The sequence below is a fragment of the Apiospora kogelbergensis genome (genome assembly GCF_038363985.1).
Source record: "Apiospora kogelbergensis strain CBS 113332 chromosome Unknown utg000002l_segment0_segment0, whole genome shotgun sequence".
In the NCBI taxonomy this organism is placed as follows: Eukaryota; Fungi; Ascomycota; class Sordariomycetes; order Amphisphaeriales; family Apiosporaceae; genus Apiospora; species Apiospora kogelbergensis.
Window position 1 is genome coordinate 2,070,377 of NW_027117419.1, and position 25,364 is coordinate 2,095,740.

Consider the following 25,364-nt stretch of genomic DNA (forward strand, 5'->3'; position numbering starts at 1 on the left):
ATGCGGACGTCTTCCTTATTTGTAAATTCTGGAAGACCTGGGGGAAGAGCGGGCCAAGAGTCTCGAGCTTGTGAAGCACAAAAACACAATGGCTTGGTGGCGTTTTGTATCCGGGGCTAGGACAGCGCAGAAAGACGAAAGTCGCACCAATAGTGCGGAGCGTGATGGAATCAGATTAGGATTGGGGGATGGAGAGAAGAAGACGGGCTGGCGGGTGGCTCTTACACAGCCAGAGACACCACACCACATGGGCTTGGGCAACGTGCCTGGAGAAAAGCAAGTAGATGGAGATGAAGGATACCGGTGTTTTGACCATGCCTGCCTCAGCAGACAGTCAGTCGGGTCAATCGATCTCTCCCGGATGTACATGTGGTAATGTAGCATTTGGCATGGCGTGGTGAGCCCAAGTAGGCATAGCAAAGGTCCCCATTAGAACGGAGAAGCCTACGAGACCACTGCCACTCTCTCCCATGCACCATGTCATGTACGGTACGAGCTGCAGCAAGCGAACCCGACCATTGATTGTCGATTGTCGGGCACATCCCAGTCCCCTGGAGCGCTCGCTGGTGCCATGCAGGCGAAAAGCCACGAAGGGAAGGTATGGTGGTGTGAACGGCATGGCATGGATCCGACGTCTGCAGGTGGGGGTATCTCTTGGCTGGGCTGCGAGTTCGTATTGGGACGGGGCAGGTACCGCTACAAACCACGGCTGGGCCGCCTGAGGGTCCTCAAGGTAATGCAGCATGGCCTGTGCTAATATTGACAAGCCGGCCGGCCTGTGGCGCCCGTGGACTACATACATACAGTACACGTATGTGTTTGCAAAAGATATCGTGTGCAAGGCTGTTGTCCTTCATCTTCGTCTTCATGAGCAAGCGTTGGTGTCATGGTTGCTGTGCAACAATTTGTTTCACGCTGTATCCGAGAAAGTCAATGGTCAATGGCCCAGAAATTGGTCTCCCACCCTTCCACCCCAGACTTTTGCCCGGGACAGGGTTCGGCTTAATGACACATGCACCAAGCCGTTTGGCTGGGATTTGGGAAATAGCAGCATGGCTGAATCCGAATTAGGTAATATTGCGATAGCTTACAATACACTTATCCACACTCAGGCATCAGGCCTCCTTTATAAAAGCCGAGAACGATTACTTATCAGGTGTGTCGCGGTGCGGCGGATCAGCACGGGTCTTCCAGCCGCATCTCGGCCAGACCAGAACCAGGTGCCAGGGCGGCGGGAACGCTGCCGTCTCGACTCCTCACCAGAACAATTCTAGAACCCTCAGCTCTCTCGGCTTGGATGGGAGGCTATCGCTTAGCTCATATCCTATTCAGAGTTGAAGGCAGTGGAACAGTAAGTGACAGCCATCCTCCACTCGAGCGTCCCATATCCCCAGATACCAACAGTTCAGTGAAGATAAACAAGCGAATGAATGTTTCAAGGGCTGAGAGCAAGGTAGGGGTGAGGGCCAGCCAGGATGCGGATCGTCTATATGTAGATTGACCCGCCCCGACTGGCCCTGGCGAATGCGGCACTAGCACAATGGAGAAGACGATATCCAGTGCCAGCATCATCCCTGTTTTTCACTAGGGCTCGATATGTCGAAGAAATGTCGTCAGTTGTAAGAGAGCAAAGGGGCTGCTGCACCTACGACTAAGTGCGTGTATCATATCGTACGACTACAGCGTGCGCTCTCTATTTATTCTCTCTATCAGAACCTAGCATTTTGAGTTTACGACTGTGGCTGTTTTGGTCTGAACCGACCCCCGCGAATCACATACCAGACGCGGGGAAGTCGGGCCAAACCTGCCATCCGATCTTTACTGAGGACGTCGGCCGGAAGCACAAGCCGCCTGGAGCTTCAAACTTTCGAATGACGACGCAACCGATGTCGAGCGGCACGAAATCTGGTTATGTAATGGTTTCTTGAGCCAACCTAGTCTACTCTCCATTCATAATGGTTCTGAATACCTGTCGATCTTAATAAGTATGGCATTCGCCCAGTGGATGAGTTACTCCGCAATTCTTTCGCTAAAAGGTAGGCAGTAGGTATAAGCTGGGGGCTAGAAGCAAAACATACTGGCGATGGACGGGCCCTCCGGGTGGCAGGGTTGTCAAGATATTTCTGGTATCTGCAGCGAGCCTGGCTGTTTCGGTATGGGCTGATGCACTGCAAAAAACATCGCTTTGCCCTTCTACCTTGCAGTCATATCAGGACATCTACAACTGAGAATGGTTGCTCAGTGCCTTGATAGTTGGCTGCGGCCACCGCTTGGCTGACTACCTACATGCTTGCCCCCGAGGGCCCTTGTCCCCAGTACCTGCCAGGTTACAGCCCAGGACCCTTCTAGCCATTGCTAGATATCGGATTCATGATTGGCATGTGTTTGTCGGGGTTCGGCGACGATGTAAGTAGGTAAGCGAGCATGCTGTCTCGTGGCGAGAAACAGCCTCGAGTCCACAGCATCCCAAGATGTGCTGGCAATAGCATGGGCTTGTGGCAGACCACGAGAGTCTAAGCCGGCTTCACCAACCTCCAAGATTTGCTTTGAAGGCTCAAAGGTGCTTCGAGCCTTGACCGTCAGGGGACGCCTTTGCCCGAGACCTGAATCAATTGCGCGTCCTCATGGTTTTGACATTGTGATATGACAACTACCAAAAGCGAGTGCCTGGCTAGACCAGGAGCCGGCTCATTCTATCTTGCTATAGACCTATTGAGTGGGATAGTGGTGGGTCTAGCGTATAACTCGGCTGCTCAGCTTGTATACTTAGTCGGCTGGTCTAACGCACGTGAGGCCAGTCGATAGGTTCCCATGTGTTGCGGCTCAACTGCCATTTCGAGTAGGGGCAGCTAGGCGGCTCGATCAGCATGTGCCGGAGAACAAGACGGGGCACAATGTAATTAAATTGGAGATACCGTGAGGTAGTCTGTACATCTCTAGTGGCCATCGCCTTTACCATGTATTCTGAACACTTCTCCGGATTTTTACCTACTTTGGGCAGTGTGAACCACCGATCCATCTCCACTAATCCACTTTTGCCGATCTTGAGTATAAGTTTCAGCTGCGAAGGCTTCCCCCTTTGACCATATCTGTCTCCCGAATCGATCTCTCCACTTCGTGGCAACACCGAAGCATGACCAGCTGAAGGCCGTCGAACATGACATCATGAATGACGGACAGCATTGCAAATCATTTGAGGTGGAGGAGACGAAGTTAATTAATACGGAGGTAATAGCCTTCTCTACATAGACATGGTATAACTCGCGGGGACATCATAACCTCTCCCTTCCTACTAATTAAGCCATATCAAGAGGATAGGCGAACACTTTACACGGAGACCTTCTTCCCTAAGGGCAACAATTCTCGTCATATACAAGCATCCAACGTCTTGGAAATGAAACCTGCCACGGCATACAGCTTTTCGTACCCTCCTCCGAGTCTCCCCGCCGAATCTATCATGGGGTTAGTAATGTCAGAACATGGCAGATATTGATCGGTTACCAAGGCGTTGGGCTTCTGCCATTGCCTGTGAATCGGGATTTATCTGTCCGTTCCCGAGTAATACTGTACGCTGGTGATTAGGCTGCCGCTGGACTGGCCAAACACAGCTTCCCGCCCCCTCCTCTCTCGACGAGAGAGAATATGATGATTTACTGCGTGGATAGGAAAGTATAATTTGTCTTACAGTCAATTGGCAGGCTTTATCATCTACGGGCTTACCTCCAGAGGCCCTCTTCTTCTCTGCTTCACAGTTGTTCCCCATGCTCGGTACATTGACTCCAGGGCGAGAAATTTTGTTTGTTGTGTTCGTAAAATGGCATCGCATTGATTTCAGGTGAATCCCATCATCAGTTCATACGTATAGCATATCTCCAGGCTGATATGTAATGGACATGTACCAAAGGAGAAGCTGGACGGTTTTCAAGGGCAATTCACCAGGCTCCATACCCAGCTCTCACCACAGCACACTGAGAATGGGAACATGGTATCCGTAAAGCACGGATTGACTTTGCTCCCTCTAGTATCAGATCCAGCGTTATCGCTTGGCTTCAAAGATCTCTACACAATCATACTTACCTTATCGTGCGAAGTTGGTCCTACCTGAAGCGGCCTCTACTGGAGGCCCTCATGTCTCGACTTGTTGTATTTTGACTCTGATAGCTACACAGACAGGGAATCTCCGAGGAAGCATGATGTTTTGAGATGAACCAGCGACCCTAATATGCCCGCACTATGTTCCTCTGTTGTTAAGTCGCTTCTTGAGGAATGAGGGTATGACCCACAACTGGTGATGATTTGGACTTGACAAGATTTCTATAATCAATACTTCTAACATTTAAATCGACCGCTGGTCCGGAAACCTCATGTGTCTAGCCAACAGCCCGCCGGAGGCTCCAATATATCGAGGTTTGGACACAATTATCTCTGTTCTTGGTACATTCACGTCCTTACCAGTTCCTACGCCCATTGGTTATACATTGTCTTTCTAGCAGCTCACAGCCTATTGGTGGCGAACTGAGATTTTGTAAGTGCGATGATTTAGAGTATGCAGACAGACATAGTAGGGAACCTGCATTATACGATGTTCAAAGAAGTGTATATTTGCCAACCCCCAAAAATCCGTTAATAATGTTGACATGGAGTGGGCGTCGATACGGCGACAGGGAGTTGTACAGATAACAACAGATAGACTGTCAGACAGCGATATGTACGTTAGAGGCAAAGGCCAATGGCGTTTTAATAAGGTTCCACCAGAAAGGAAAAAAAAAGAACAGACAGTCGAAGAGGTTGCAACTATAAGGGATGTTCAACATGGATCTGAGACAACAAGCAGCGGGCGGACGATCACAAAGGGGGGCCAGAACGCCAAATATAGCAATGCAAGAGCGCTAAGGGGGAGCCGATTTTAGAACATCGGCTGCCGGCATTTGAACGCGAAGCCAAGTCAGATACCTTAAATATCAACCCATGGATGGGACGCGATAGAATGAGATGACATGTGCCAATTCGGGTTCTGCCACTCTCTAAGAGCTCTAGAAGTACGGATGCACGCTTCTAGCCCACGAGCTTGAAGCCATTGAGTGCTGCTACTAAAAGCCAACTGACGTTGAACGGTGACGACGATGTTTTGGTTATCGCGGCTACTTGCACAAAATGGATTGGCCCAGACGGGGTCGTTGGTGGGGGGCGAGTGAACAACAGAGGGTGCATCGCGCGCGCATTGTACCCTGGAACTTCTGAACCGGATTCCGTCATGAAGCATGGATTCATACGTGTGCGTGCCTTCAGCAATCATAGGCAATTGGCACTCCGTACATACGTAGTAGGTAAACTAGCACAGATGGACAACAGCATGCATGGCAGCCTGAGGCTCGCGAACCACTGACTTCTGCACTGACCAGAGACCCTTGCACAGTACGGGAAATCGATTGGTCTGTGCAGATGTTGATAGGGAGGATCAGGCCGAAATGCGCTGTGGTGCCGTTTCTCTGGGTGTTTGAGTCGCCCAAGCACAAGGCACAAACAACGTCACTATCCCCGGCACAGTACGTGAAAAACCGCTTCCCCGACTCCATCCGATGTAAAAGGTGGGCCCCCTGCCCTGGGTGTTGGAGAAGGAGGAAGAGAAAGAAGGCAAGAAGACTAGAACACTGCACTGCACAGTGCATTAGATGTGGTCGAGAGGTTGAGAGAGTTTATGTGTGTGTGTGCGTGTGCGTCGCCATCGCATCGCATCGCCGCCAATCTCATCCATCCCAACCCGACCACCAACGACGACGACACCAACACCACCACCCGGCAGCTTTCGCAATCCAGTCCCATTTGGTTCTTGTCGTTGCATTGCGACCGACGCGGAATCCTCGAGCCACCTCTTTCGTGATACCCTGCCGCGCAACCAACAACAACATCCCGACCGACCGACCGACCGACCGCCCAGCCCAATTTGTCGCAAATAGCAAAATCCCACCATCTCTCTGTTGTGTGTCGTTGCGATGCTGGCTTCATCCCCTCGTTATCTTCGTGTATAACCTGCCGAGTCATTCGTACTGAGCCTTCCCATTCGCTTCGCTTCGTCTAGTCTCGTCTGACCGATTGCCTCTTCTCGTCCTTTTTTCGTTCTGCCTTGCCTCGCGAGACGCTTGCATACCGGACCTACGTCACCTTCGGCAATTGCTCAACAACGCGCACACAATCGGAAGACATCTGAATGTGCCTGCGTAGCGTGTCGGATATAGAGGAGCATTGAGAAAAGTCGCAATCGTCCATTTTCTTTTGCCAGGGGACGGTTTCAACAACTCATGAGAATAAAACTGAGACTTGCGCCCGCACACCCAAGATTGCCTAAGGCTAGACTAGCCAAGGCCCGACAAGAGCAGCATCGACGAACCAACCATTAGGAAGGAAAGAAGAACAAGAAAACAAAATCGTCCCACGCCCAAGAAAAGAGGCGAGAATTTATATCGCCGGGGTCTACGGTGCACCAACACCTGCGACCGGACACACTGAGCGACGTACATATATGTCCAACCATAGCGACATATACATAGTCTTCTCGGATCTACCTAATTTTGTCTAGCCCGCACCCCCCGGTTCGGTCCCCTTCCCACTTTCCTATTGCTATTCCTGCCTGGTCCGGACCCGCAGCAGCAATCCGCGACATACTTTGGCGCTATCTCGGGCCTGTGTCCACATTCTCGTCTCGTCTCGTTGTTCGACAAAGACATAGTTTTTTTCCCGCCCACCTCTCCCCCTTCCTCCCTGTCGCGTGCGCGCTCGTAGCTTAGCGCGCCAACATCGATAAAAGTGGCTGCGCTCACCCTGCTCAGTCAGACCGATACCGAATTATCCCTTCAGCAGCATCTCGACCTCGCGCCCGATCTTTTGCAGTACAATCGCCTGGTCGCCGAGGTGGACTCCGACGAACCTTTGGAGATGGCGGCGGCACAGCCGCAGGTGCCTCATCCGTCGACCGACAGAAAGCGCGTCAAGGTCTATGAACTAAGGAATAACGACTGGTTCGATCGAGGCACAGGCTTCTGTACCGCCGGATGGCACCCTGTAAGACTTCTGCTGCCCACTGTCGCGTGCCGCCCCACGCGCGTCGTCAGACTCCGGGAAATCTTCTAACCTCTGCTCGCATCCACAGATCGAAGATAGCCAACGAGAACCGCGGGTCATTGTCGAATCCGAAGACCAGCCCGAGCGCGTATTGCTGGAGACGAGAATCTGCAAGGAGGATGGCTTCCACAAACAGCAGGGTATGGCGCTGATACGATTGGGAAACCGCATCATGTCTACGAGTGCTAACTGAAATGATCGGCAGAAACCCTCATCGTCTGGACAGAACCCAGCAATGGCGTTGATATGGCCCTCAGCTTCCAAGAGGCTGAGGGTTGTACTATGATTTGGTACGTTGCCTCCCAAACATCTGCCCGGGCCCAACCGCCGTTTGCTAACCTATATGCAGGAGGTTCATCCACAGCGTCCAGCAACAGTTCAACCCTGGCGCAGCCGCCGGAGACGATACCTTATCCGATGATCTCGCCATGGACATGCACAATTCGGTCGCGTTACCCGAAGCCGCGCTAGGAAACTTGACCATAATCGAAGATTCAATGCGGGCCCTCAGCACCACGGCCGCCAGTCGCGATGCGCTCACGAAGTTTGTCCTTAATGAGGGCTACATTCTGAAGCTCATCCCCTGGTGGAGCAGGCTGAGGACTTTGAGAGTCTCAACGATTTACACCGTTTGTGTAATATCATGAAGACGGTCATTCTTCTCAACGACACCAGTATCATAGAACATGCTGTGTCTGATGAGTGCGTGATCGGCGTCGTCGGCGCTCTTGAATACGATCCAGACTTCCCAAGCCACAAAGCCAATCACCGTCAATGGCTGAAAGACTCCGGGAGGTATAAGGAGGTTGTCCGGATTGAAGACGCTTCCATCCTGAGGAAGGTCCACCAGACCTATCGATTACTATACCTGAAGGACGTCGTGCTTGCCCGCATCCTAGATGATAACACCTTCTCGGTGCTGAACTCACTGATCTTCTTTAACCAGGTCGACATCGTCCAGCATATTCAGGCGAACCAGGCGTTCCTTGGCGAATTGTTCGACATTTTCAAAACCCAAGGACAAGACTCGAGACGGAAAAAAGAGGCTGTGCTCTTCATCCAGCAATGCTGCTCGATTGCTAAAAACCTTCAGCCACCAGCCCGACAAACTTTGTACAACAACTTCATTTCTCATGGCCTTCTGCAGGTTATCAACTTTGGTCTCCGCCACAACGACGTTGCCGTGCGCGTGGGAGCAACCGATATCTTAGTGTCCATGATCGATCATGATCCCCAGATGATCCGGAGGACCATTTACCATCAAATACAAGAGAAACAGCCGCCGCTGACGGACTCCCTGATTGATCTTCTGCTGATCGAAGTTGACCTCGGGGTCAAGTCACAAATCTCTGATGCCCTCAAGGTGCTGCTTGACCAGGGACCTCCATCTCAACCTGAGGTATATGCCAAGGCAAACGGGGAACACGCCGTCCGGCTACAACCGCGAATGCCCACGGCCGATCCTCAGCAGGAACAATTCCTAGATCTTTTCTATGACCGGTCAGCCGTGAAGCTGTTTCAGCCCTTGATTCAGTTGAAAGATCGCGCGACGATGGACTTCACCGTCCAACAAGCATCCATGTTCACCTACCTCATCGAGATCCTGTGCTTCTTCATTCGTCAACATCACCATCGCAGCAAGTTCTTTGTCCTTAACAATGACATCGTCAAGCGAGTCGGCCAACTGTTGGTGTGTCGGGAAAAGTACCTCAAGCTTGGTAAGTGCACTGATAGAGTTGCCCAATTCTGGATCACTGTGCTAACGTAAAATAGTTGCCATTCGCTTTCTGCGACAGCTAATCGGCCTTCAAGATGAGTTCTATGTTAAGCACATCTCTGAGAAGAAGGTTATCGGACCCATTTTGGAAGTTCTCGTGCAGACAATGCCTCGCGACAATCTTCTCAGTTCGGCTTGCCTCGAATTCTTCGAGCACATCAAGAAGGAAAACATCAAGGAGCTTATGAAGTACTTGGTGGAAAACCACCGTGACCAACTCCAGAAACTGGCCTACGTCGAAATATTCCGCGACATCATCCTTAAGTATGACCAAACTCGGGGGTTCAGCGTCAGTTTGGACTACTTCATGGAAGCCGAGGATGATGTCAGGAGGAAAAGGCCCAATGTGAATCCCAGGACGGGAGGGCCCATGGAGTATGTGACCATGGATCCTGCCGAAGAGGAATACTGGAACACGTCGGACGACGAAGACGAACAGCAAGCCAAGGTCGGCAGCCGCACGGTATCTGCTAATGGGATGTCACCCGGGACGAAATTGGTCGACTACGGTTCAGACGAGGATGGCGACGACCATGTCGAGGCTGGCGCCCTCTCTGCGGAGGACGAAGGACGATTAGCCCCCGACAAGATGGACGAAGAGATGTCGAAATCCGGCGAAGTTGCCCCGCCAGAACGGCTATCCGAGAAGAGACGTCGCGAGGAGGACGAGGAAGAGGACCTGGGAAAGCTTATCCAGCACAAGCGACGGAATAGCTCTTCGACCAGTGCCAACTCGTCAAACTCGCCAGTCTTTATCCGCAAGGGTAAGAACGGTGCTATGAGGCGAGATTCTGGCGGTGGCGGGGGGCCCCAAGAAGATAGCGATCACATTGGGATCTTCCATTAAAGCCGGAAACGGGCAAACAAACAGCAAGTCGGAGGATGAGGCGTGAGCAAAGGAAAGCGCCCCTCTTAGGTTGTTGATGTTTGATTACGGAAGGCCTCGCAATGGCGATGACAGTCTACATTTGGTTCGGCGAAATTTCAATGGGCATTCTGGAGGTAATGAGACAGGCGTTTTTTCATGGAGGAGTCATTAGTCGACCGTTGGTCTTGTTAGGACATAAGAGCCTCTCCCTTTCCCAAATATCCAAGGGGGTCTGGGCCGTTATGAGATGAAAGCGTTTTTCTTCAGGATGGGGCAATGCTACGGGTCACATTTGCCGATGAGTTATCTCTCCAGGGCGGTCGATTTTGACTCTTTCAGGTTTACGCCGAGGCGACGACAGCATTGTTGCCCTTTCTATTTCGGGGGAACTCGGACTAAGTGAGTATGACGCCAAGGTTGGGAGAGAGAGGGAAATGAATGGAAAGCAAAAAGGCCCCAAATGTACCATCAATCCTCCGCGACCCGAGCCAAGCAGCTCTTGACGCTGCACGGGGAATGCCTTCTACAGTCAGCCAGTCGAAATGGACGCGACCGTCCTATGAATCAGATAGGAAATGCTTCCCAAAAGTCTGCTTGAGTTTTACTTGATTGGTTGAATGTGGCTTGTCTCTTTGCCGGCTACATATTGTGAGCCAGCTAACCTCACCACGACTACTGGAGTTACGATCATGCCGTGCGATGAGTACCTCGTCTATGTATGCATTGTTGATAATGAATAATAGCCTGCAAGTAATGGAAATATCACAACTTGGCAGTCGCAGCTTCACCGCCGTTTTCTGGCGAGATTTCAATGACGAGTTTTCCAAACTGTTTCCCCTGCCGCATATCCTCGTATAGGCCGTTGATGGCGTCCAAGTCCTCGAGACCGCCTTTGACGATCCGGCTCAGGACGGGCCGGATCTTGTGCCGGCGCACGAACTCGACCATGGCGGCGAACTCGGCGTGGGATCCCATGGTGCTGCCGCGCAGCTCGATGTTCTTCATGACGGCGCCCATGCTCCAGTTCATGTTGGGCGACACGGTCATGCCGTAGCACGACAAGATGCCGCCCGGCTTCAGGAGCCGCACCGTCCGCGCCACGAGGTCGCCGCCGGCCCCGTCGACGACGGCATCGAGGAAGGGGCGGTCCTTGGGCAGCATCCGGCCCAGCTGCGCGTCCCAGTCCTTGTCGCGGTAGCTGACGCCGCCCGCGGCGCCGAGCTCCGAGGTGGCGCGCCGCAGCTTGGCAACATCGCCCGAGGTCACGTAGACGCGGCACCCCAGCGCCACGCCGAACTGCAGGACCTGCAGCGCCACGCCGCCGCCGATGCCCGTCACCAGAATGTTGCGTCCGGCCGCGCCGGTCAGGTCGCCGTCGAAGCACTTGGTCACGAGCGCGCGCCAGGCCGTCACCCCGACCAGCGGCAGCGCGGCGCCCTCGGCGGCGCTCAGGTGCGCCGGCGCCAGCTCGACCTCGGACGCGGGCACGGCGATGTACCGCTGCGCGGCGCCGGCGGGCGAGCCTGACGAGCCGCCGATGACGGTGTACTTCTTGAGGTCCTCGGGGCCGTCGCGGCTCCGGTGCCAGCCGCGCGTGGGCGTGAGGATGACTTTGCGATTCAGCAGCAGGTTTGCCGAGGCACCATGATCCGATTGCTCGTCGCCGGCGGTACGGATGACGGTGCCGCAGCCATCGGCGAGCAGCGGGTGCGTGAAGGAAATGCCCGGGTACAGGTGCTGCCGGATGAACAGGTCACGGTGGTTCAGGGCGGCGGCGTGCAGCTCGACCAGGACTTCGCCGGGGCCGGGCTCCGGGATGGGCGCCGTGTGGAGCTGCAGAGGGTAGTAGACCCGGCCGGGCTTGCCATCGATTTTGCGGACGGTGAGGTACGTGTTGTTGTTTTGGCTCTTGCTGTCTGATGTTGTGCCGCCCTTCGTCGGGGCATTGGAAGAAGTAGTAGACATTGTAGTCGCAAGAAGATGATGGTGTGGACCATGCGCGTTCATAGAACGAAGCGAAGGAAGGACTTCTACAACCCAGTGTCTGTGCTCTCTGTTGAGTTGTTCCGAGGTTGAGGTTGTGGTTGTGGTTGTGGTTGGAATGTAGAAGCTGCCCCGCGATCTGACCTGGTTGGTTGGACCTCGGCTGCTGCCAGGCACGGAACAGAATGACGAAGCTGGGCCCATGTGTGTCGCAAAGCCCCAAGGCGTTCTGGCTCGCCCTTGAGCCGCTAGAACTGGCTCTCTCACAAGGTGCGTGCTTTGTCTCAAACCCCGTGAAGACAAAGTCCGTAGTCGGCGACCATCGACCGGCGACCACCAAGCATCCGGGGATGCGGCCTACGCCAGGGACAGGGACGCATGAAAAACACCATGTCTGTGGAGCGGCCCACCCCTACATGTTGTGTTGGTCGCCGTTCACTCTCGGAAAAGAGGAACCAGACTCAGACGAGTGTCGGAAACTAGAGTGTTGGACAGCCCAGCCCATGTTAGCGTTGATAGCACCATCGTCCGACTCCCTAGTCTAATCACCGTTTTTACGGCTACTTTTATCCACCATGGAGCAGAAAGGCATCCTCGTTTCCTCACGACCGTCTTCTGTCCTTCTTCCCCTTCGGCGATGTGGGCTCCGTCGTCGCAGTAGCTCGGGGAGGACCACCAGGGGCAGGTAAGGCGGTAGGTATATCTTGATGCCCACCAAGTAGACTCATTCCTCTTCCGAAAGATCCTGAAACAAATCGCCAAACTATCTACCGCCCACCCCTCCACCTTCCAGACAATCGTCAATACTATGTTCGACACCGTCGCCTGCGGAGCGGCCTTTGGGGCCGCCCTGGCCGCGGCCGCAGTACACCAGCCATATGTCATCGTCTCGCAGCTGAAGCTGACCAACTTCCATATGCTCGAGTCCTTCCTGGCGGCGGCTGCCAGTAGTGCGTAGGTACCGTCGCGCACCATCCCCTTTCGAGATAGAAGAAGGAGAAGGATGCTCACATATATGCCGTTGCGCGAACTAGACTCTTCACCGCCCTCACCCAAGGCATAGGCTACGCCACCTTCCCCCCGCGGAGCTTCAGCTCGCTGGGCCTGCTCGGCCACCTCGACGGCAACATCCTCGGCGGCCTGATGCAGGGCGCCGGCATGGCCCTCTCGGGCGCCTGCGCCGGCACCGTCTTCGCGCAGAACGGGGCCGGCGTCCGCTCGAGCTTCTACGCCCTCGGCGGCGCCATGGTCGGCGGCATCGTCTGGACCGGCTTCCTGAGGCCGGCCCTCCAGCGGCGGCAGAAACCTTCGTCGCCCAAGGAGCTTACGGTAGACCGCCAGATGGGGTGGGGTCGAGGAGTGACGCTGGCGCTGCTGGAAACCGTCTTCGTGGCCGTGATAGGGGCTGTGGCGACGTCACACATCACCCATACCCGGGGGCCCGTCCACCCGATAGCCGGGGGTTTACTGATCGGGTTGGCGCAGCTCTTCTCTATCCTGCTGCGAAAATCCATGTTGGGCACCTCAACCTCGTTCGAGGAGTTCGGCGACTACTTCTGGTGGCTGGTTGGGGGCGCCAAGAGACCGAGTAGGCCGTCGTCGTGCAAGAACATCGTCTTCGCCGCCTCTCTCGCTCTTGGTTCATTCCTTGTATCACTCCGATTCCCTGCCATGATTCGTGGCCCAGGGGTGGATGCGAGCAGCCCAGCCAGAGTGGCCCTAGGGGGTGCCATGTTAGCTATGGGTTCGCGCATGGCCGGTGGCTGTACCTCCGGCCATGGGATCAGTGGCATCTCCTTGATGTGCATATCTAGCCTGGTCACGGTGGCGGCCATGTTCGCGGGCGGTATAGGAGTCACCTCAGCCCTTGGTTGACCCACGGACTTGGGTGAATTAGTTCACCTGATGTTAAGGTTATTACAGAACACACATATCCGTACCACATACTCGATTTCCCAGTACGGATAACGAAACGGAACAAATTACTCAAGGACAGACCAAAATATGGATTGTAGACAGTCACAACGACGGCTTTTGATTGGAATATATTGCATTCCTAGCCGTAATGCATGGCTTCAAGCCAAATATGTAGATAGAAAGAGTCCTTGATTGGAAAAATCAAAGCAACTTTTATTGACCACCTGCCATAACCAGGCATTTTCAATCGTGACTCCTCAAACTCCCGAATTCGTCGCTCTGAGCACATCAGTCCTCGCCAGTGCTGTCAGATAGCGGCGTTTATTAATTAGTTGTATTGTCAAGTGACCAAACGGCAAAGGGCCAAACTTTTTAATCTTGCATCTAAGCCAGCCGCAATGTCTAGACGAAAGAATCGTATAATAAGGTAAGGAAATTCGTGCCAAGCGTACTTGTACAAGGGGGTTGTGTGGCATCCGCTGAATTCGCCGCGCAGAGAGACAAGAAAATCAAGAAAACGCTCCTGCCATGAGATGAGATGGGGTGGTCTGGGTGTTTACCAAGTACAAGAACCCCAGTACCTATGAAGATAGGTGAGCAGACTCGGACTTGGCCTCGACCTCGGGCTTTACAGCTTCGGAATCCGCAGTTGTCTCTGCCTCCGCCATAGTCTTGTCCTGAACAGTTTCGCTCGCGTCTTCTGCAATGTTGGTGCTCTCGGCAATGGCAGGGGGCTCGTTGTTGGGTTCGCTTTGCAGCTCTCCTTGCTGAGCATCCACACTGGGCACCTCGTCATTTTGGATTTCAGCCCCTTGAATATCTATGGCACGAGGCTCTGCATTCTGGAGCTCTGCAATCTGAAGCTCTTCAGTCTGGGGCTCGGTCATCTGAGGCTCGACCATCTGAGGCTCTTCCATCTGAGGTTCGGCCATTTGGGGTTCTCCCATTTGAGGCTCTTCCATCTGAGGCTCTCCCGTGTGGGGCGCTTCCATCTGGGGCTCTATCATCTGGGGATCCAGGATCTCGGACCCTGCGGCCTGGGTCTCTTCAGCCTGCATTCCGGTGCCCTGCATTTCTGCGCCATGGATTTCTGTACCCTGGATCTCGGCATCCGGCATGCCAGCATCGTGTATGTCAGCATCCTGAATTCCTGCACCTTGAACATCCGCACTTTGCTCGTCTGCATGCTGAATGTCTGCATGTTGGGCTTCTACATGGTGGACATCCGCATTCTGCATCTCCATATTTGGCATCTCTGCATCTTGAATGTGCGAATGCTGCATGTCCACATCATGAAACTCCGGGAGGTGGAAGTCGTCATGCTGAACCCTTTCATCCAGACGGGGCTTCTTCGCATGGCGACCAGACTCGCCATGCTCCAGGTCATCCACCTTATCGTTGGCTTCCTTGAGCTCTTGCTCAATTTCGTCCAGGCGCCGCTTCAAGATATTTTCCCTTCGATGGCTATCCTCAAGCTGGCGCTGCATTTCTTCGCGCATAGCTCGCTCGTGCGCCTCGTTCTTCTGGGCTTGCTCGGCCGCATGGCGGAAGTTGTCCTGGGCTTGGGAATCTGCCTCCAGTTGGGTCAATCGGCCACGGTACAGCTCGTTGATTAGATCGAGTTCGCTGACTCGTGTCTTCAGGCTCGCGTTGGAAGCCATCAGCTGCTCGCGCGTCTCAAGCTCGCCATTGACAGGCGAACCAGATCGGCCCGGAGAACCACCAGGAATGGGGTACTGTGGAAGAGACGGAGACTGGAACTGATTGGGATCCATGCCCTGGAAGACAGGTAGATGTGGATCGTACATGGAGGGCGTGGTCGTTCGCGAAACGGGGGAGTTGTTGTCCCCCATGTGTCCATTGGGCCTTCCTTGGTTTGCTCGAGCCACAGCAGCCATGGCAGTAGAAGTCGCATCGTGTGTTTGCATGTGCATGCCGTTATGGTTCATAGGCGTGGCGGCAGCAGGAAGACTCTGGTGGTCGAGGCACACATAGTCAGGAAAGAAGCCATTATGCGAGCGGTCAAGGAACGGCAGTCTCGAAGGGTCGCGACTTACCTTCTTCTTCATCTGCATGTCCGGTCGCATTGTCTTGACACGGTTCCGACTCTTGATGACATCGGTCTTCAGAGAAATCGGTCGCGGACGGCCGTGGAGTTTCAGGAACAGACCACACGCATTACAGAGAACTGAGCCCAGTTCGTCGCGGCGCCAAAGAGGCGTCGTCGACGTCCCGCAGTTTTGACACGTCGGCTGGGTCGAGGGTTGATCATGGTTAGCCATGGACGCGTTGGTGGGATGAGAGGCCATCATTGCAGCGGATCGGCCTCCAGAAAGGAGTCAATAATCTCGCCGGCTTGGCTAAGGGGGATGCGACAAGCGATATGGGATATGACGGCGGGAAAGATAATGGAATGGCGGCTTCGTTATCAACAATCTGATAGATAGGAAGCGTGAGAGATGGATGATAAGAGATAACAGCGAGATTTTCTGGCTGGGAAGCGAAGAAAAAACTCTGGGCCTTGGACGGAGTAGGGCGTGTGCTTTTTCGGCGGTGGAGAAGGAAGGGGGGGTGCATCGAATAATTGGTAATGGGAGGACTGATAAGGTGGCAGGTGGGATGCGACTCTCTTTTTATTTGCTAGTGCCTGGCCTAGGTAGACAGACATTGGCCGTAGCCAGGCGAGAATAAACCCCTCGCGACTCTGCTGCGCAAAGCTAGCAGATAAGCCTTCAATCCAATCAGGTTGAAGGCAATATCCATGTACTTGCCCCGCAGAGAGAGTGAGAGTGGGAATCGGAGAAAATGGGCAGGTGCAATGCTTTAGGAGATGGTGGGAGAAACAACAATTCTAAGTAGCTTACCATATTGCCCGATGCCGTGGGCACCGTGGCGCCAGGTGATGACCCCGAATTCATGACGGCCGCTGGTGTGTTTGCAGCCCTGGATGGCGTTCAGACAAAAGTCAGCTGGTTTGGTTTGAGGAATCGCCAAGTATGCTGGAGGTCTTTTGGTTCCTCGGTTTCTTTCCTGCGCGCGCATGAAGCTCTGGCAGTTTACCGGGTTTTCTGGGCTACGAAAGGCCTTGGTTGACAGGAGCTGTCACTTTGACAACGAGAAGTTGCTTGAATAACCATGTGGCCGCTGTCTGGAAGACTTGAACTCAAGTGCCCTATCTCTCAACCGGGGCAATGCAACCCCCTCTTACAACAGGCTTACAGTTGCCTCAGAACCAATACAGCTTTGGACCACACCAAGAAAAACCGAAATTGAGACACATAAACCAACTCACCGCAACTGAGGCGAGCTGGTCGCCGATTCGCCGGCCGCAAGCGCAGCAATCGAGGGAAGCTGGGCTACAGCCTGGGATGCTGTGGTTGAGGTGGAGCTGGGGCGAGATAAAGGCTCGAGGGTGTTCGGCGGTGGTAACGCCGGGCCATCTTCCATAACGGTTCGAATCGGCGGGAGAGCCGGTGACGGTGTGCGTGTTGGTGTCGGAGCTGCTAACGGAGCGAGACTGTTCGCCTGCGAAAAAGCTAGTGTAGAAGCCGTGGTGGTGATTGTGATGGTCTCGAGAGAACTCGAGACTGGCCGTAGCAAGCCGATGGTCCGGACTGAGAGGTCTTGTTTAGTCGCCTAGTCGTGTAGTAGACCGGCACCGTCGAATTTCCAGTTACTTCAGCTGGCAGAAAAGGACAGTGTTTAAGGCGCGGAACGAGTGACGGCGAAAGCAGAGCAAGATTGCAAAGGCAGGACTATCCGAACGGCAACATCAAAATATATCGTAGCATTGTTGTCGTGAAGATCTAGGGAGGATCAAGGCAAGGAGCGGGAGTGAGGAGAGGAAAACTCGAGGTCATTCCACACTCACTTTGCCTTACGCCGAACGCCCCTATCAGTAGGTTAAAACACAGCTGATGTGGTGTATTCACCTTTGTTATCAATTTTAGACATCTGAGCCGATACAAATATGCAGCTTATATTGTACCGCCGTATTGATAGGCCCTTGGCGTTCGATTGATTCGAGGCACGGTGAGATCAGGGTCTTCCGATTGGCTGTGGCAGCGGGATACGCGAGATTGCATCTGCCCTACGTCGTTTCTCTGTATGTACATGGCTAATGAAGCAATCTCATAGCTGAGGGAGCGCTATGCCTGGCCTGCCTCTATCGTTCTGTGGTGTCGTATTATAGACTGCATTGATCTCGCCAATGGAAGTATGTACATGCAGATAGTATGGCAGTCTGGCAGAAACGTGTTATGATTGTATATATTCTATCTTATAACTTCTCTCCGACGACTGTCTTGTTGCAGCTATTCGTATTGATGCAAGACACTCGTTGTGCTGCAGGCTGGGCTGGGGGTGGGTCCGGCTTTAAGAGGGCTTTAAGGTTTGGCGCGCCCGCTGAGAGCCGCTTCGCCCCACTGAAATTTTCCAGTCGACTTGACTTGCTGCTGGCTGAACTTCTTTTTGCAGAATCTCAGCTTCGCTCGAGCCAGCACGCCGCATCCGCAACACTTCCCCCAACGTGAGAGAAAGCAAACTGCCCACGATGCCGTCCACTTTCAACGTCGAAAAGCCCTGGGATACCGATGACATCGACAAGTGGTAAGTCGTCCTTGTGTTCTTTGCTCCATTCAGGCTGCAGATGCCCTTCGCTTTTAACTTTAGCATACTGACCTGGCTTTGCGGACTAGGAAGATCGAAGAATTCAAACCCGAGCACAATGTCGGCGGCCATTTCCTCGAGGAATCCAACTTCTCCGTCTTGTTCCCCAAGTACCGCGAGGCCTACTTGCGCGAGTCCTGGCCCATGATCACCCGCGCCCTTGAGAAGAGAGGAATTGCCTGCGAGCTCAATTTGGTCGACGGTTCGATGAAAGTTGCGACTACAAGGAAGACATATGATCCTGCTGCCATTCTCTCCGCCAGAGATCTGATTCGGTACGGCTTACCTGAGACCTCTCTATCTGTACCGGGTTACTGACCCTTGAGTTGTAGTCTTTTGGCGAGATCCGTTCCCGCTCCGAAAGCAATCGAGGTAAGATCCTTCCCATCAATCTCGGGTTGGCAGCCATCGCAATGCCTTCCTACTGCAGAAGGGACCGGGAACCCTCGAGAGTACATCAGGCGCCGAATCGCAACGAAGAGCATATGCTGACTTTGAAATTTCAAAGATTCTTAACGATGGAGTTGCATGCGATATCATTAAGTAAGTTTATTATTATCTCTTCCTTTTCATCTCCAAGGTTGGCTTAAGTCCCCGCGCTTGTTGATCGCATGACTCATGTGATTCAACTCTCCTGGATCTCGATCAGCGCCTGTTAGCAGTCCCTTTGTTCGGAGCAGTAAATGCTAACCTGTTTTATCTAGAATCCGAAACCTGGTGAGGAGCAAGGAGAAGTTTGCGAAGCGAAGGCAAAGAATCCGTGAGTAACCCCGGCTCCTTTCTGGTGGCAACTGGAAAAAGTACAGACCTGAGGAAGCATTACTGACGCACTTCACGGCAGTGGGTCCGAATGGTCAAACACTCAAGGCTCTCGAGCTATTGACGCAAACCTATATCCTGTGCCAAGGAAGCACCGTCTCAGTTATGGTATGCCTGCACAAACCTGGCTTGAGAAACGCCGGCTAATGATGAATAGGGGGCCGTATAAGGGTCTGAAGGAGATCCGACGAATTGTTGAGGATACAATGAATAATGTACACGTAAGTTCATGAACTTACCATCAGGAAGATCAAAGTGTCTGACAGAAGCAGCCGATCTACGCCATCAAGACTTTGATGGTCAAGCAGGAACTCATGAAAGATCCGGAACTAGCAAGTATGTGACCATTACCAGGCTGTTTTCTCTCTCTTTCTTTTCATTTTACAGTGCTGACATGATTTACAGAGGAATCATGGGACCGCTTCCTTCCTAACTACAAAGCCAGGAGTCTGTCACAGAGAAGAACGCCTTACAAGGTCAACGACAAGACTAAGAAGAACTACACGCCATTCCCGCCGGCACAAGAGCAGTCCAAGGTCGACAAGCAACTTGAGGCAGGCGAATACCACATCGGACGCGAGGCGCAGAAGCGTATCGCGCAGGAGGGACGTATGGAGAAGCAGAAGGCCAAGCAGGAAGAGAAGAAGCGCGAGCGTGAGCGGGACTTCGTGCCGCCCGAGGAGGGTGGCGAGAAAAAGAAGAAGAAGAGAAAGGTCAGCGAGTAATGCAACAGCTGGACCTTTTGAAAAACCCCTCGCTGCTGTCTGTGTATCGCTCCCAGCAGCCCCTCACGATGATACCCACTGCACAATGAAAACAACAACCAGAATATGCGCAACCAAACCCAACATGTCTGTCGAGTAGCTTTGAACAAAATATCTGGGGAGGCTCTGAGAATATTGAAATAGTTGAAGTGTTTTATCTATCAGCCTATATGATTGATTGAATGAGCAATGTCCCAGAAAAGGGAGGGGGCGGGGGGGCACCGGGAAGAATTTACAACGAGACCTTGGACTCTGTGAACTACCATCCATACCAGTCTATTATTTGAACTCCAAAACCCATGTCATGCATCATTGGTATCATATCTACAATAGTACTCTTCCATCGTGGGAACACACTAATGCGAAACGTATGCGACCAGCTACGTGTCTGAGGCACCACCCTTCCATACTTGAATGGATTAATCGACCAGCATGGTATCGTCACCATCCACTACCGGTCCTTGCTCCAGGGGGACGCCGCGTCCGCGACCCGCCAATAGCTCCCTCCTGACCTCGGGGCCGATGGAGTGGTGGCCGTGCGACAGGAGCAAATCCAAAAGGGCCTCGCGCTGGTCCTCGGTGATGTCGTTGCGGTAGCGCTGGGCGAAAGCCAGGAGACACTGGTGCCAGATGACGGGAAGCTTGTGCTGCATGGCGGCGCGCTCGTCGCTAATGTCCATCATGACGTCGCCCTCTTTCACCGAGGCGGGATCTTGGCTGCGGAAACGCAAGAAGTGGAACACCAAAGCATCGAGGACCTGATAAGGTAGAGCGTATTTCTTTTCAAGCCTATTACGCAAAGACGATGGTTAGTAGAGGTTTGAGAGGTAGCTACGATATTCTGGGGAAAGTTGAATGGGTATAGGAGTTGGATAATAGGTATACTGACAGAGTCTTGATGAAAACGTTGGTCGAACCGGCAGCCTCCGTGCCCTGACTTGAAGCCTGCTCTGCGGCAATGTCGCAAAGTCCTTTGAGAGCCGCTGCTGAGTGAAGGACGGGAATACTGACTCGGCTGAGTACAGCGGAAATGATCGTGGCTTCACGCAAAGTGCATCCCGAGTTCACCAAAGGAAACAGAAAGCCCTTAAAAAACGAAGCTGGCTTGTATAAAAGCTTCTTAAGGGCATTGAAAAGATGGACCTGGATAACGTGGTCGAATCAGCTGTTGGCCCTCGAGAGAATGAAGCGTTAAAGCTCTACCAAGACGGAACATCTGGGAACGGTCTATGGAAACATGGTAGAAACCGGGCTCGTGGGTTTTCTTACGTTCAACTTCTTTGTTTCGTAGATGTCACTTCTGACATGCTCAAGTAGCACTGTTATACTGATTAGCCCCTCTCCCTGACATTCTGGTTCATGGAAACTTACCGATCTCGGCGAATCGCTGCACGACAATTGGCGTGCTAGATACAAACTATATGAAATACAATCAGCCATGTCCTCTATAGACCCGGGGCTGGTGTGTTGTTCAGATTGGCCTCTGATACCATGTGAAGGATGATGGATGTTGCATCTTTGACTATAATTCATGACTACAGAGGTGGCGCAAAGACCCTGTAATATACTTACAATCCTGGTCGCTGCATAGCATGCGTTTGGTGTCCACTCGTCGGGTTTCGTCAGTTCAATGATCTGCTCCCAGTTCGGTATCGTTGGCAAGATCTTGAAGGGTTTGGGTAGTTGGCCTAAACGTCAAAATATCAGTACCTCCTCAAGTATGATCGCCGAGGAGACACCTACCACTCTTGTATCGTGCCAACCACATTCCAATCTTGCTGTAAACTTCGACAACCTTGGGCGGCAGTTCGAATTCTTCGTCCGGGGGACCGAGATCTCTATGTTCGAGGGTGGCGCCTCCAGATTCGTGCGCTGCTATTTTCGCCATGATCAAATCGGCTAAGTTGGTGCTTTGCTCAGGGGCTGACTCTTGTTCCTGGCCTGGCCAGCCATGCTGTAGTAGAGGGTCTTGGTTTTCGGTCGGCATGAACTTGTTGAAAGTCGCAAGATCGTCGACCTCGATTTCCTCCTCCTCAACGTCTTCGTCTTCATCGTTCCACACATTTTCGTCGTCGTCGAAGGTATTGTTCCCCTCTTCGTCTTCGAATCTCGAATCAAAGCCGAATGCGCTCGCCACTTGGGGCGGCGGCCTCGGCGCGGCGCTCTCGTCTTCTTCTATGAGTTCGCGACCAATTTGCAGGATCTTCCTCGAAGCCTTGGCATCTACGAAGCCGTCTTCCCGCTCCGTATTCTTGCCCTTGCCGCTTTTGGATTTGCGCTCCTTGGGGGCCTTGAGAATGCCTGTGGCGAGGTATTCATTCTCGAGGGGTCGTGACGCGCTTTGCGCGAGTTGGGCGTCGTAGCCTTGGGCATCTTGATGTCTGATACGCACGAGAGATCGATTGGGAGGTGGTGGTATCACAGCTTCAGATCGCATGGAAAATCCGTCGCATGAATCGATAGTGACCTGAACTTTTTTTGGTGGGGTTCGAAAAGTTGCACTCCCGCCTTGATCGATAGGGGATTTGCGGGGGCACTAAGTAAAAACCGCTGTGCAGTGTGCGTTGGTAGAGACGAGGAATAGGTCGTTTAGGCAGGCGGTCAAGTTTCTGAAAAGTCCCCGAGGTATACTCAATGGATGAATGGTCTTCAACCTGATGAGAGCTTCACCGCCTGCCTCTTGGAACTGTGTATAAAATTTATCACGGCCAACTACGTAATGTGCCATCAACTGAGTGACTCTGCCCCGCCCCCACCAAATTTCGATGCATACTCGCGCAAGAGACGAGCATCAATCACTACACGGAGAGACTGCGCATTTGAAGCCAGATCCTATCCATACCACAACACACACTACGGTATCCGTATCTCACAATGCCCACAGAACTGGAGGAGCTTGTTGGGTTCATCGCGAATCCAAGCCAACAGATTCGACTCGTTGCGATTGAAAACTTGGTTCCGTATTCACTTTCGCAGCCCGATATTTTCAAGGCCGACAAATTCGTACCAATCAAGAACTTGAAGCTACTGGTTAAAGATCATCCTGTACGTTGTGGACTCAGTTTGTCACCTTTCACGTTCCTACCCGTCGCTAACACAATACAGCAAATCGCCGAACATGTTTTGACCATACTCATAAACCTTTCAGCTGATCGAGAGGTTCTTGAGAATCTAGCCACCGACGAAACGTTTCTCGACACTATTCTGAGCTATGTCACAGTAAGTGCACAACGCGGAAGAAAATCAACTTTTCCACGGCGGTTTGGTGATAGTGCACTGACATGTGGTGGCGTAGCTGCCGAATGAGCCCAATGCAAACTTGCTATCCATGTTATTGGCCAATTTGGCCAAGTGGGATGCGTTCCAATCCATTCTTGCCAGAAAACAGCCGCCGCCAAAGGAGCTTGGATCTGATGACCTGGTCATGAACCAGTTGATGGACCTGTTCGTCAAGGGGGCAGAGGGCACCTACAACAAGGATGCAGACTACGATCATCTCGTGTATCTCTTTGCCGACCTGACCAAGCATGCCGAGCTGCGCCACTATTTCGTCCGGAAACAAGACTACGACGGGGTAATTCCCATTACCAAGCTCAAGGTGTTCACCGAGCACAAGTCACACGTCAGGAGGAAAGGCGTCGCTTCCACCATCAAGAACGTCGCTTTTGACGTGCCGTCGCACCCGGCGTTCCTCGCCGAAGATGACATCAACATACTACCGTATGTTTTGTTGCCCATCATTGGTAATGAAGAATTCGACGAAGAAGAGGCGATGGCCATGCTGCCCGACCTGCAGTTGCTACCCCCGGACAAGGAACGCGACTCAGACCCGACCATTATACAGACACATTTGGAGACGCTTCTACTCTTAACCAGTACAAGGGAGGCCCGCGATCTCATGCGTTCTGTTCAGGTGTATCCAGTCATCCGGGAACTCCACAAAAAGGTCGCTGACGAGGGAGTGGGTGATGCTTGCGAGCGCCTAGCCAATATGTTGATGCGTGACGAAGAAGACGCGCCCACTCAGGCATCTGGTGGGTTCATAGACCAGGGTGCTGTCGAAGACGATGATGACGACGACAAAGTAGTCGAGGTCTGATTAATCGTTGTTACAGCGAGATTTTTCAGTACTAGTGATACCATTATACATAAAGCAAGGGCCGATTCACTGAATATCCCCTTGATGGCGAAAGCGCTGCTTGTGGTGTGGTATCCTCCCGGGGCCCACAAGAGGTCGTTGGCTACTGGTCGGCTACTGGCCGGCTCGCGTGCGTAACGCGCAGCATGGGACGGCTCACGGCTATCGGAAAGTAGCCAGGAAGAGACGATAAGAATTTCCAGTTCGGTATGCGCATTAGGCCCCACCGAGTACTGGTGGGTGCTATTAGATCCTTCAAGGGGGATATTCATCACAGGCAGCAGGGCAGTGGTGAATACGGCGTTGCCTTTGCATCCTGTATTGATTCCTTGATAGACAGACGACGAATTAGAGTTGCCGCATCAGGCACGTTTTCCCAAATCGGCATTCTGATTGGTTCGGGGGATCAACGAAGTTAGATCCCCTGGTGGGTGGTGGGGGCCGGTAGGGAGAGACTAATGGTTGGTGGTTGTCGAATATCACAAGCGTACTCCGTACAGGCTCGTAAGTCTTTCCAGCCCGGTTTCATGACCGAGGAGGAGAGGCAAGGCAAGGCTGTTTTGGTCAATGGGGAGAAAGATGGCTCTAGATGCGCAGACTCACATGCAAACAAATGGCCTACCGGTGACATGATCTGGAGACAACAACGATAAGTATACATAGTCTTGGGTTGTACGTTGTCGTGTGACATCTCGCACGGCCGGCTGCTGAACACGTCAAAGGAACTCTAGGCACAACAAGCCTTTTCAAGAACATCGCCAAGATAGCCCGGCACGCATGGCCGGCGGGATCCAGATGCTTCGCCTGGCGACAAGCCTTTTGGCAGGCCTTGGCTTCCGCCATCGCGATTGGATGGGTACAAAGGTAAATCGATAGTCGAGTAATTTCACCCGACGGGAGTAGCCCGAAGACAAAAATACATGGCGAACTTAGTCAGTCGTTGTGCTCACAGGGTCCTCCCAGCAGGCTGGGTGGTCCTTCACCCGCCTATTCGCAAAAGGGATCCACGTCACCCGAGATATTGATATCTTTTGTCTTCCTGCGGTAGACGTCGAGAAAGACCAGTGCAGTGCCCGAACGTCCTAGTGAAAGACAGGGACTCGGGCGTTCAGTAATCCAATAGGTGTTGCTGATTCGCAGCAAATCTGAATCGTCCCCGGATATTTTACCTCCCGCACAGACAACTGTCCTACCCCTTGGATGGCGAAAGCGCTGCTTCTACCCGATTAGGCATGCCCGTGTTGGACAGACAAGGGCTATTCTGGTACGGCCGACGTATTACATGGTAAAAATACAATCGTTGCTGGGTCT

At 52.9% G+C, this 25,364-nt stretch overlaps 7 protein-coding genes across 7 annotated transcripts; 4 read left to right on the top strand and 3 right to left on the bottom strand.

Annotated features, from left to right (window-relative positions):
• Positions 1–6,538: 6,538 nt before the first annotated feature.
• On the top strand, positions 6,539–9,743 carry PG998_003541 (uncharacterized protein; the record flags this gene model as incomplete). Its single annotated transcript, XM_066870359.1, has 6 exons — positions 6,539–7,059; positions 7,148–7,259; positions 7,325–7,409; positions 7,469–7,705; positions 7,732–8,837; positions 8,893–9,743. The coding sequence occupies exons 1-6, from the start codon at positions 6,934–6,936 to the stop codon at positions 9,741–9,743; spliced, it is 2,517 nt and encodes an 838-aa protein (XP_066734109.1). The 5' UTR covers positions 6,539–6,933.
• A 783-nt stretch (positions 9,744–10,526) lies between these two features.
• On the bottom strand, positions 10,527–11,729 carry PG998_003542 (zinc-type alcohol dehydrogenase-like protein YogA; the record flags this gene model as incomplete). The annotated part of the gene is made up of 1 exon (XM_066870360.1): positions 10,527–11,729. One exon carries the CDS (start codon positions 11,727–11,729, stop codon positions 10,527–10,529), a length of 1,203 nt encoding a protein of 400 aa, XP_066734110.1.
• Positions 11,730–12,555: 826 nt separating this feature from the next.
• On the top strand, positions 12,556–13,622 carry PG998_003543 (uncharacterized protein; the record flags this gene model as incomplete). The annotated part of the gene is made up of 2 exons (XM_066870361.1): positions 12,556–12,701; positions 12,782–13,622. The coding sequence occupies 2 exons, from the start codon at positions 12,556–12,558 to the stop codon at positions 13,620–13,622; spliced, it is 987 nt and encodes a 328-aa protein (XP_066734111.1).
• A 623-nt stretch (positions 13,623–14,245) lies between these two features.
• PG998_003544 (gata transcription factor protein) lies at positions 14,246–15,976 on the bottom strand (the record flags this gene model as incomplete). The annotated part of the gene is made up of 1 exon (XM_066870362.1): positions 14,246–15,976. The coding sequence occupies one exon, from the start codon at positions 15,974–15,976 to the stop codon at positions 14,246–14,248; it is 1,731 nt and encodes a 576-aa protein (XP_066734112.1).
• Positions 15,977–18,216: 2,240 nt separating this feature from the next.
• On the top strand, positions 18,217–19,876 carry PG998_003545 (eukaryotic type KH-domain (KH-domain type I); the record flags this gene model as incomplete). The annotated part of the gene is made up of 9 exons (XM_066870363.1): positions 18,217–18,272; positions 18,362–18,607; positions 18,665–18,704; positions 18,841–18,875; positions 19,037–19,092; positions 19,174–19,231; positions 19,309–19,372; positions 19,424–19,487; positions 19,557–19,876. 9 exons carry the CDS (start codon positions 18,217–18,219, stop codon positions 19,874–19,876), a joined length of 939 nt encoding a protein of 312 aa, XP_066734113.1.
• Positions 19,877–20,334: 458 nt separating this feature from the next.
• PG998_003546 (Bystin-domain-containing protein) lies at positions 20,335–22,352 on the bottom strand (the record flags this gene model as incomplete). The annotated part of the gene is made up of 6 exons (XM_066870364.1): positions 20,335–20,704; positions 20,805–21,058; positions 21,185–21,234; positions 21,287–21,332; positions 21,488–21,603; positions 21,659–22,352. The coding sequence occupies 6 exons, from the start codon at positions 22,350–22,352 to the stop codon at positions 20,335–20,337; spliced, it is 1,530 nt and encodes a 509-aa protein (XP_066734114.1).
• A 437-nt stretch (positions 22,353–22,789) lies between these two features.
• PG998_003547 (DNA-binding protein hgh1) lies at positions 22,790–24,014 on the top strand (the record flags this gene model as incomplete). Its single annotated transcript, XM_066870365.1, has 3 exons — positions 22,790–22,960; positions 23,021–23,134; positions 23,211–24,014. The coding sequence occupies 3 exons, from the start codon at positions 22,790–22,792 to the stop codon at positions 24,012–24,014; spliced, it is 1,089 nt and encodes a 362-aa protein (XP_066734115.1).
• Positions 24,015–25,364: the final 1,350 nt, after the last annotated feature.